A 12,394-nucleotide genomic window follows, 5' to 3' on the forward strand; every position below is an offset into this window, starting at 1 on the left:
TCCCATCTCTCTCTCTCTCTCTCTCTCTCTCTCTCTCTCTCCCCTCTCTCTCTCCCCCTTCCCCCTCACCCCACCCACCCTCTCTCCCTCCTCCCTCCTCCCTCCTCCCCCCTCTCTCTCCCCCCCTTCCCCCCCACCCCACCCACCCTCTCTCCCTCCTCCCCCCTCTCCCCCCCCCACCCCACTCTCCCTCCTCCCCCCTGTCTCTCTCTCTCTCTCGCCCCTCAACCCCCCTCCCTTCCTCCAGGCTCAGACAGCGGCATTGAGCGCTCGCCTACTACATCTTCCTCGGAGGACGTTCTTATTGACATTCGGTAAGTGGGGTTGCATTAGTGCGGAATCTACTTCCCCAAGCATGAAATAAAAAGTGGTACAAGCCTAAGCACAGGCACAAGCACAAACATAATAGGATTTGTTAATAGAAATCAGGCATAAAGAGGATTGGAGGGCTTAATATATTATATGTTGACGCTGGGGCCTCGGCGACACAAGTGGATGCACACATCTCCTACGGAGGTGTAAAAATAACTCTGAGCCCAGTCGGTGGAAGCAATTTCAGACACATCCAAATCAAACAAATGTAGGGTGGGGGTGTGGTGGGGGCGGGGGCAATGATCATGCATCAGATCAGGCAGAGGTCCTGGTCTACTCTGCTCCGCAATGACTTGGAAATGAAGAATATTAGGATAGAAGTCTCTGGGTCGAGACGGCCCGCTATGCAACTGAGAGTCTGTTTATCACCTCCTGTCACACAGCTACTGGCACATCTGTGTGTGTGTGTGTGTGTGTGTGTGTGTGTGTGTGTGTGTGTGTGTGTGTGTGTGTGTGTGTGTGTGTGTGTGTGTGTGTGAGTGCGTGCCTGTGTACATGTGTAGACGTGTCGAGACGTGTGCATGTGGTGTCTATATACACCACATGCACGTGTATCTGTATGTGCATACTGCATACAGTGTGTGTGTGTGTGTGTGTGTGTGTGTGTGTGTGTGTGTGTGTGTGTGTGTGTGTGTGTGTGTGTGTGTGTGTGTGCATGCGGATGTGAGGGAGAGTGCCACGCTTAGGCAATCCAGGAACCCATCGGCAAAAAAAACACTTTGGGCAAATCGCCCAAAACAGCTGATCTACAAGCATTAATGACAAGTGTAGATTGGAGATCCATAAGTGGTGATTCAACAAAAATAAAGTAACTTGTATCGGTACTCGGTATCGGCAAGTACTACAAATGAAGTACTTGTACTCGTACTCGGTCTGAAACAAATGGTATCGGGACAACTCTACACGAGATATTACACTTTGGATGATTGTGTGGTTGACTCCATCTGTGTGTGTCTTTGTGTGCTAACTGCTAAGGACGTCTCGTTTCTGTCTGCGTCTGTGTATCTGTGTGTCTGTGTATCTGTGTGTCTGTGTGTCTGTGTATCTGTGTGTCTGTGTGTCTGTGTGTCTGTGTGTCTGTGTGTCTGTGTATCTGTGTGTCTGTGTGTCTGTGTATCTGTGTGTCTGTGTGTCTGTGTGTCTGTGTGTCTGTGTGTCTGTGTAAAGGACGTCTCGTTTCTGTCTGTGTGTCTGTTTGTCAATTCATCTATCAAGCTAATCTCAGCGCCAATGCAGTCTCTGCACCTCCATTACTTCAGCTCCAGTGAAGACGGGATCAGAAATATGCTGCTGTCGATCTCAACACACCGTCTTTCACTTTGTTCCACACCAACACCTCTGTTCCTCGTATACAAGCGGTGGCGGAGGAGGAAGTACGGGGTTGTTGTGTAAAAGTATCAATTCCACAATGTAGAAATGTGCTTGCGTAATAAGTACAAACGTTTTGGCATCAAAACTTAATTAACCCATTTAGACCTGAGGCCCATTCTAAAAAAAATTGCTTCTAAATGTTTCTATGTCAGTGGTGCTCAACTTTTTTCACGTCAAAGGACCCCCAGAATTTGTATTTGGCCATCGACCACCATCTGAAAATATGTTTTTCCAGGGACACCCCAGAAGTGAAGATTTGAGTTAAAAACGTTTGCTCTGAAAGAATATATATTCAAAGATTTGCGCCACAGTTTCATGATTTTTCAGAAATAGCAGATGAACCTCGTAGTGCGCTTGTAGATTTTATATTTTTCAATAGCTAAAGTATAACATATGCTTAAAACATCAATCAGATTCTGATTATTAGAAAACATGCATTAACCACTTCAGCCTTAATACTGTATACTTTGGCTATATGAAAATAGCAGATCTACAAGCGCACAATGTGACCCGGGGTCACATCCACGTATTCACAGCATTCATGTATTACCCGCTGCCTCTTTATTAGAGTGCTAACATGCGTTTTTCAATATACCTGCTCAATTCTAAGCGCTAAGTGGTGAGCTTAGTTATCTGTCATTTTTGTATAGTCTACTCTACAGTAGACTATACTGTCTGAAAGTACTGCCTATTGTAGTTATGGGCTATATCTTACCCCTTATCCCCAAACTTATTTGCCATTTTTACTATTTTGCAGATCTGCTAAATGTTTCTTTAATGGTATTTTGGTCAAGCGTCACCCGCTATGTTTTTTGCCAACACCAGTATTTGCGCCTAGAGGTGTGGTCATGGGCGTGTTGGCACGCTTTCCCCTAAATTGCTATTTTGGTCACACACATTTGGGAAGACGATAGTGGAGTTTATAACCACCCGTAATTTATACCCGTAAGCCGTGCCAAATTAGTTTGGTAGAGCGGCACGCGCTGCGCGCCTGCATGGAGATGTCCTTGGAGTAAGGCTGCGTCATCTCTCCTTATTCTCCTATACGCATCTCTTTGTAATTTTCCTATAATCAGCAGAAGTGAGTGCCTGCTACTTCCTTGTGTCCATTGTGTTTATAATTGTATAGTCAAAGACGTTATTTGGCTTGTGCCAGGCATTGTGCGGCGTGCGCGATTCCAATCCAATTGATTTAATCCAATTGACCGACCTTTCCTTTTCGCTTGATACCGTTTCGTAGAGACGGCCTATACGCACAATCTATATACCAAATGAAAGTAGTCGTAGTCTCTGAATTTTAAAAAATGAGTTGTGACTCAATGAAAAGACGAGTGATCTTGGCTCTGTGCGGGGTGGAGAAAATAAAAGAAAAAAGAACGCACCTTCCACAATGCTAAATTCCCAAATTGTGGCTTTAGAATGCTCGGACGAAAATTGAGCCCTATACTGTACAGTATGTCTGGAAGTATGTACAGTCTACTACTGTACAGTATATATACTGCCTAGAAGAATGCTCGGCTGCACATGCTGTACATCACCAGACACAAAAGACAATTCCTCATATGAATTCTGAGCAAAGGCACATCGTAGAATTGGATAAACAAATGCAGAGGTGTCGTCATCACCAGGGGGAGTGTCAAAGGTCTTGAGGATTTTCCAAGATATGTGTCTGTTCATCTGTCACTGCTGTGCCCTTGGGGATTGTGTGGCGACTGGGGAGTAAATTAGTGCCGGGCTCTTGGACTGATTGGTAAACAGAGTGTTTTATAAGCATATGTTGTGAGTATAAGGTGGGGTGGCATGCCTGTGTGCGTGCACGCACATGTGCGTGCCCTAAATATGTAAGCACTTGTATTGTAGCTGCACCACCATATAGTTACTTATGATGATTACAGGCAGGGTTCAAACTGCTGGGGGTGAAGCAAAGTCCATGCTTCTGATCTACAAGCTCACGACACATTGTAGATAGGCTATTGTCAGATTCTTACCTCATATTCAAACTCCTCTGTCCTCTCTCCATCGGCTGGCAGAGGTGAAAGGTAGTCAGTCCCTTCATAGAACTCCTGTTCCTGCAGAGAGTGACAGCTGTCAGCGGAGAGGAAAAAGCAGGGAGAGAGAGAGAGAGAGAGAGAGAGAGAGAGAGAGAGAGAAAGAGAATGTGAGGATACAAAGAATAATATAAGTGGTGGGGGGGGTGGAGACATCGAGAGAAGAGCTCTCCTTTGCTATGGCGAAGCTAGAGAGTTCTCCCTCATTCTCTTTCACATAATATGCATTGAATACCTTGATGTGACAGGATGTTCGTCACCGCCCCAAGTCTGGAAGAAAGGATTTGTCAAGGGCTTTCACTACCAGTAGAATGGCATGTGATAAAAGTACAGCCTTTCGTTAATCCCAAACACAGTCATTTAATTTGCTTCCTGCTCTTGACTGACAACCCCCCACACGTCGTATGGTGTAACTCTATTATGTTGCACTCACTCACAGAACAAAACAACGTTGAATGGGAACCGTTGCAGCAAGATGAGCGACTTGAAAGCCACACAAGATACTAATCAAGGCTTACAATAAAACATCATCATCCAACTCTCTGTCTGGAAAAGGCAGACTACTGTAAGATCAACAGGGCCCGTCTCAAAAAATGATCTCCTGGGCAAAGGACCAGACCAGTAAATGTCAGAATGCTTTATACTCTGATTCTACTGTACAATATTATATATTGAAACATCTCTGGCGGTGCGCGCGTGGAATACAATTACAAAGGTTTACAATCCACCCTGAAAAATAAGAAACATTTGTTATATCTATAAAACCTAGCAATATATTGGCTTGTGCACCTGATCTCCGATGAAGAGAGGAAAATGGGGGTTTTATGGGTCACATTGATTACATTTGGGATGAGCCCGGGGCTGCAAGTAGCCAGCGAGCTAGCATTGCACTGTGTTTCCTAGTTTTTTATTAGCCCATTCACTTTAATCACCTTGTAAACCTTCCATGAAACAAAATGGATATACCAAGCAGCTGCAATTATTACAAGCAGGCCCTGTGGGGAATCTATACAGCTATACTGAAAGACAGACAGAGGGTTAGGTCCGGTCATGCATGAAATACCTGGACCTATAAAAAACAGCATTTAATAAATGTGTGGTTACACCTTATCATGGGTGTTTATCAGCGGACAATGGCCATATTTGTTTTCAATAATGTAGATAAAACACTAAATTGAAATTGGATCCCTCGATGGCTGTATGAGGTCTCTGGTGGACTGTAAATGTATACTTGATCATATTTAAACCCATCAATTCATCATACATGAACTGTTATTGGAATTGCACTGACCTGATGAAGATCCTGTGAGGATCAAAACGTTGTCTACTCAATAAAGTGATCCTTTGCCTTGAAGACGGTGTGCAGGCTCAACCCTTTAAACATGAGTTTCTTTGGCCTAGCACCCACTGTCTGTCGATAATTAGGTTTAGCTTTGATGTTATTGGAATTAATCATACATCTGTCTGTTATCTTCCACACGCTGTAATAAAAGCCCACTGCATAGTTAATGTTTCAATTTCCCAAGAGAAGAAACCTAGATATGCTAAACTTTGTCTTGTTTTCTGCTCCTGTGAGATTAATAGTATGAACAAAACTCCAAGCAAAGGGAAGTAATAAACCCCAGATTTCTTTGTTGTTTTCCCAAGAAGAACATTCTATTTGCTGCTGCCTTTTATTGAGGTTTTTGATTTAAAATAATTAATTTCAGCTTATTCTTATTTTATTCTACTCTAGCCGGTATTCAAAATTTAATTCAAATGACATTTGAGTGTATCAAATGCAATTTGATACACTCTAAAGTGTAACGTCTTGTCTCAGAGCTTTTTAGATGCTTTCATGTCTTGTTTCAGGAGTCAGGACACAGTATCAGTATGTCTTTGAGGTATTGCACTTTCCTGCCTTTCAATTGTGGCGGGCTTTTAGTTGTATGTATTGAATGTAATGTATTGATTGCACCACACACATCATGTTCGGCAGGAGCAAATTATTTCAGTCAATAGTCAACAGTGCTAGTGAGTGGATTTTTTAATCTGAAAAAAGTCACGTTGCAATGACAATAAGGACAGATTTGGCCAAACTTTTAAAGCTTTTCATGTACCGGTACATGTATACCGTGTATATACCGTATTTGGGCAATTCATGTGTATTGCGTATGATTATGATATACATTTTATCCAGTCATTTTCAACACTTTTCAAATCAGTCTGCGGACTCTGTGCTTTAAAATGAGTCCTGATGTCACTATTTCATCCCCCCGGGTCACAGCATATTGAAAATGCTCATTCAATTATCTAGCAGCAGTGATGTCTGACTTCAGTTCTCTATAGTCAATCAGTTAATATGCCAGTAAACATACTGTAAACAAAATAGCACTCCCACAGCCTATCAGGGGTTACAGGTGTGTAGGAGCCTACCTATCAGGGGTTACAGGTGTGTAGGAGCCTACCTATCAGGGTTTACAGGTGTGTAGGAGCCTACCTATCAGGGGTTACAGGTGTGTAGGAGCCTATCAGGGGTTACAGGTGTGTAGGAGCCTACCTATCAGGGGTTACAGGTGTGTAGGAGCCTACCTATCAGGGGTTACAGGTGTGTAGGAGCCTACCTATCAGGGTTTACAGGTGTGTAGGAGCCTACCTATCAGGGGTTACAGGTGTGTAGGAGCCTACCTATCAGGGGTTACAGGTGTGTAGGAGCCTACCTATCAGGGGTTACAGGTGTGTAAGAGCCTATCAGGGTTTACAGCCTAGGTCTGTAGGAGCCTATACCTATCAGGGGTTACAGGTGTGTAGGAGCCTATCAGGCGTTACAGGTGTGTAGGAGCCTACCTATCAGAGAGCATGAAGGGACAGACATCAGGCACTGGAGGGGTCGTGGGTCGCAGCTTGGCCAGTGCCATGATGTGTTCAAAGGTGATGTCGGTCTGCGTGCACACATCCAACACGTGGATTTCCTGAGGGGAGCCATGGGGACGGCCTCCGGGCGTCCGCCTGATAACCTGCACCACGATGGGGTCTTTGGTGCTGCGAAATCCTTCCGCTGTTTCCTCATGGCTGGACTTGGACAGCTCTTTCCCATTCACCTGAGGAGGAGGAGGAGGAAGAAGGGGAAAGCCATCAGACACAGACAGTTTTTTGTGTGCCACTTCAGAACATGGTGTTTTGTGACATACATACACTCTGTCTACTGCAAATTGGCAAGCCACAATGTCCAAATGGGCATGCCACAATGTCAAAGCTCTGGAGGGCCAATGAGGTTTTTTAATTATACTTGAACTCTAGCATCCCAATGCTGGGTCACAATGGCTGAACATTCGTCAAAGAGATTTGGAGTAGAGGGGGATGGAACTGCTTTCTCAAGTCAGGTGTCGATCAAACAAGAGAGCAACATTCTGTGTATTTCAAAGTCGTCCACCCCTCTGGTCCTTGACAATGCAGTACAGTATGTGATGATATGCTGCAGCGTAGTTCTAGACGCTACAACAGGTCCTTGTAATTTTTATAAATGACGCTCGAGCACTTTTTTTGCCTCAGAAGATAACCAAACACTGCATCTTTGTAAAAGCATTCAAGAGAATACAGTCTGAAGTGACACGATAAGTATGGCTGGATGAAAAGCCCTTGGTTCTCTATCACTGCCCCAGTGGCTCTCATTCACTCATAAGTGCATCCTCAGGCATGGCTCCACAGAATCAACTAGATTTTCTGGCAGAGTGAAAACCATTTGCACTGCAGCTGGCCCATGTATGAAGAAAAGCACCGCTTCATTTAGCCCCAGTAATTGCTCTGGAAAAGAAACCGTTGCTGTGCTATACCTCAGAGAATGTGATTTGGTATAGATACTGAAACTAGAGATTATAATTTAGATAGCGGCAGAAAAAAGGGGTAGACGGAGACGCGCAAGCACAATTATTCAAGCTGTTTGATTCAAGTCTGGCATTTGGATTGAAGCCTTTTGCTCTGTGGGGCACGCTTGTTGAATTGAGTTAAAATGATTTCTTTAAAAGGACAGGAAAGAAGAAGGTAGAAATCTGCATTTAGCATCCAAGCAGTAGCGGCTGTGAAAAATAAACGACAGGAGGGAAAACTCAAAGGGTTATTACTCAACCTATATTTTGAATTTCTGCATTGCAATGCAAAATATACTGGCAGAGAGGATTAAATCCTATACAGACTGGCTCTTGACAAAGTGACCTAATTTCAAGTGCTGCAGACACTTCATGTAGTGAGCCGTGAGCGTGGGATTCTTCTAATGCTCAGTTTAAATGCCTCGTTCACAGAAACTCCTATGGAGACCTTTAAAAAACCTCCCAGCAGGCACAACAAAGATGATTTCGCTGTGATTCACCAACATGTGAATAACTTGTTCTTGGTAAATCACTGCCTAATCCCATTACATGTCCAAATGACCAGTAACTGTGTTTAAAGGACAACTTTAGTTTTTTTCAACCACGGTTCATGTTTTAGGTTGTTATTAGAGAGTGTTAATTTTTTTAATTTGCTGCTTTCTTTCATTTTAGCGATTTTAACTATTGTTTACAGGGTGGCGGGGGCATTCGAACATGGGGCTAAATACTGTATGTATTGTTTTACACAATTTTATAGCGATTTATTTTTCTATTACCGGTATCTACTATAGTCCTATTAGACCCCATGAAATTACATCTGGCCACAAAAGATCACAGGATCAACTGAATGTAAAGGGGGTGACAAACTGACTTGTTGAGCCACACAACACAGTGTGGCATCTCCCATAGTCAAAACACATCTTTTACTTTCTCTAATAACAACCAAAAACTAAAGTTGTTCTTTAACCGTGTGGCTTCACTAAATACTAGTTCACTGGCAATGCTACCTCTATAAGCATTACCTTTTAGTAATAGTGTTTTACATCAGTCTTTTACGTTGTCTCACTTTGACGATGTGAGTAAATGTCTGAACTGCAATAAAAATGGCTGTGTATTCAATCCAGTGTAACGTCTGCTTCAAATAACATTGTCCACCAGAAAGTGTCCAGTCCTATCGCCAGTGTTAAATGTTTCAGTAGGGAGACCTCCATCCTCCATCCACTGCAAAAGTGCTGGTTACAATATTGAATTAGAATACTCAGATTGGTTAAAAATAGCATTTTATTCATAAGTTTGATACATGTTGGTGGTCCTGGCTTGTGGCTGGAGAGTGAGACTGCAGTTGCCCTACAAACACTATAACATATATTCTCAGCTGTAAAGAGCAGTGTATTACTGTATATTGTATAACTCTCTTAACGCCTGTTCGGCACTGGCCTTCTTCTCCCCTGTCTCCTGGTGTGACCTTTGTTTGTAGCATTAATCACCTGAGAGAGAGATAAACTGGGTCAACAGCACTCCTGTGGAACTGCAGCGGCAATTTGGAAGAAAAAAAGGTGAAAACTGTGCAGTTCATGTGCCCACCCTCCCCCATTCCTCCCTTTTATTACTGCCACAGACCTGCTTTCTTTCTGTTCTCCACTCTCTTTGTGGCCAGTCAGCAGTCTTTAAATATTGCAGCCACGTGCATTATGCTATAGAACTGTGTTGAAATAACACAGGGCTGTTGTAATAATTAGCTCATAGCTGTTTTGGTCACGGTTCAATTCTCTTCTCTCCCTTCCTTTCGCCTTCTTTACTGTTCCACCCCCCCACCCCCCCATTCTCCATCTCTCTCGCTCTCTCACTGAGTAGCCTAATCCTGGACCAGGGAGCCCGGTGGAAACAAAGGAGTTTGAGCAGACAAATGAGGCTGCCTATTGCGTATGACAGTCCCAGAGAAAAATGATCACATTTTTTCCCAGCTCTCCCTCTGGTGCAGCCCGTCCTGTCCACGCTTCGCTCCCCCCCCCCCCCCCTCCTTACCGTCTCTCGCTATATACAAACACCCATGGCCATAATGAAACAAGGATTCTTTTCCCCTTTCATTTTCGTTGTCATCTCAGCCAGATGGAGCAATTAATCCCCAATCAACATTAAACTGCCTGAAACTCCTGCACGTGGAACGGGATTTTAACATCCAGGGTGTGTCCCTCTCTGGCTCACGGGAGTGCCAGATAAAATGCTGTGCCTTTAGCATGTTTAAACAGTAGTTTAACCGTTTTAATCTAACAACTTTTTTCCAGAGTTATTTAACTCTGGAAAAAGTTGTTAGATTAAATCACATAAACCCTAGCGTCACTTTTCTGGGCATGTCATAATAGGCAAACCCATTCGCCTGTTTTCAGTGAAAAAAGGCAACATTCAGTAAAAACAGGTGATCCCAACGCATACAATTTGGCTATTTCATGCATGGAAGAGATTTGGGATAGAGGGGGGGAAAGGGAGAGGCCATTCAACTTGATGCAAGTACAGACCATGGGGGGCCTCGGTCAACAAAGTACATACGGTTTAAGTGGTAACACTAGATTGTATACGTACATACAGTAGGCTACATGGAGATCCATGCTCTTGATTCCAGACAGACTGATTTCTGGAGATGCTGGCATCCAGACAAAGTATAGTACAGTACTGTAGTACAGTACAGTACCAAATCAGCGACCTAAATCAGATAAGATCATGTTTTTGAGCTATCCTGTAAAGCAGGGATACTCAAATAGATTTACCTGTGGGCCACATTACAAAAATGGCAAGGGGCCAGGGGCCGCAATTTCCATTTCCGCAATTTCCGCAATTTCCATTTCCACCATTTCCGCAATTTCCATTTCCGCATTTCCGCAATTTCCGCAATTTCCATTTCCACCATTTCCGCAATTTCCGCAATTACAATTTCCGCAATTTCCATTTCCGCAATTTGCATTTCCATTTCCAACTAGCCAGTCATAATGGTCCCGCGGGCCTGATGTGGCCCGCGGGCCTGAGGTTGAGTATCACTGCTGTAAAGTGAGCAGCCCCACAATGATATGTCCATGCTCTTGCTCGTTAACAACACCCTAAGCACTAGAAAGCAGTGAAGCAGATGATATTAGATGACTATGTCCTATCACCACCTTTGTACATGATTTTATTATTGACAATAAAGATAACTGACTGTTGAAACAAAAACTTGGAACACTGTTTGATCTGAATGATCTCACTGTGACGCGACCACGTGGTTCATGTATCGCAGACGCTTCATCAACTCCCATTATAAGGATTAAATGACTGGAACTATACAGTAGTGTTTGGAACTGGACGGACCACATCAGAAATGTGGACCTCTATGGTCACGGGCAGGGCACTGCGTCAGGCACCCAGAACTTGAGGCAAGTAAATTGACCCTATGGGAGCCAACCCAGGGCAAATTAAAGCTTGGCTGACAACACTGCAGAGCTCAAGAACCTGATGTTGGATAGGAACTAGGAACGTGGAGGGCAGCGATCCAGGAATCCCGAGTTGGTGTTGGCTAGACCTCACTCTCGCAGCAACTAACTAACTTACTAGTGTTTGGAACTATCGATCGCCTAGTCTCGGAAACCCAGACGTTTTTATTTCCAGGGAGAAAAAAAAAGTCTGGGACAGAGTCCACTTCAATTTGGCATAGAGTAGCGCACTCTATGCTGAGTAGTAGATCACTCTCTGCTGATTTCTGTGTGTGTGTGTGTGTGTGTGTGTGTGCGTCTCTCGCTGTCGCTCAAATTAATTAGTCTCATGTCACGCAGCTGCGTCTAGATTCTCCCAGCGGATCCTGCCGGGAGCTGCCTATGCCATAGAAAGCATAGGTGGACCCCAGGCTATGGATCGCCTGATGGCAGGCATTACTTCTGTATTGTTCTTGTAAAGTAAGTTGGCTTTGGCAATAAATGATTAATATACAACAACAGTTCGTAATAGCTCTGGCTATGGCATGGAAAAGTTTGGGAAACCCTGCTATAGGTAGGTAACTACTGTAACTTAATCAGCATCAGTATATTTAACTATACATTATTTCCAGGACAAAACATATCTACCTTTATTTTCAACTGCAGTAATTAACCTTCAGAATGAGTGCACCTGCAGAATGTGATTACATCTGTAGATCAACAAGTACATTAGCAAAGAGCAAGGAGTGAAATGCATTTTCTGTGCACTTATGCTTGATATATTCATGCAGCCTCTTATGATTCCGTCACACAGATTTCAGCATAATTACACCCAAACCAATTTTCCACTTCAAGTGTGCAAAAAACATGCAAATACATATTCATTCATAAACACATCCTAGAAGTAAACAAGAGCTGTTCACAACAAACTATTCAGCAGCCACAATGTTTATCAACTAAAACATTGCTCTCTGTGCGTGCTTTGTGTCCAAAGAAACAAACATGAATTATAGGCGATTTAGATTATTTATCAGGATATATATTCCTTTGTCGTTTTTGTTTGTTCTGAAAGCAGTAAAGTAAAGTAAGATATCAGTTAAGTTGGCTGGAATGTAGCACTGAGATGGAGTATACTTGTGAGTGCTTGGCCAGAGCTACATCTGGCGAAGGTTTGCACATGGATACACAGCAGCTGTAGCCGGCAGAGAAATGCGTTTTTGTTCTAACCCCCTGGGAAGACCACCAGCCTTCGCACAACAAATGCAATAGACCGGCTTAGTGGAGTGAAACGGAAAAGGATGAAACCTTTTTTCTCTCA

At 43.5% G+C, this 12,394-nt stretch overlaps 1 protein-coding gene across 2 annotated transcripts in view; it reads right to left on the reverse strand.

Annotated features, from left to right (window-relative positions):
- The window catches only part of LOC308314724 (PDZ domain-containing RING finger protein 4), a 156,436-nt gene that overhangs the window by 21,898 nt on the left and 122,144 nt on the right, over positions 1 to 12,394 (reverse strand). For both annotated transcript variants that reach the window (XM_080762384.1, XM_080762385.1), the window contains 2 exons: positions 6,618 to 6,871; positions 3,732 to 3,828 (listed from right to left, as the gene is read on the reverse strand). In XM_080762384.1, coding sequence (XP_080618510.1) covers positions 3,732 to 3,828; positions 6,618 to 6,871 — 351 coding nt within the window. The remainder of the gene's footprint in view (positions 1 to 3,731; positions 3,829 to 6,617; positions 6,872 to 12,394) is intronic.

Source organism: Protomyctophum bolini, assembly GCF_963924005.1.
Source record: "Protomyctophum bolini genome assembly, chromosome: 4".
NCBI classification, from domain to species: Eukaryota; Metazoa; Chordata; class Actinopteri; order Myctophiformes; family Myctophidae; genus Protomyctophum; species Protomyctophum bolini.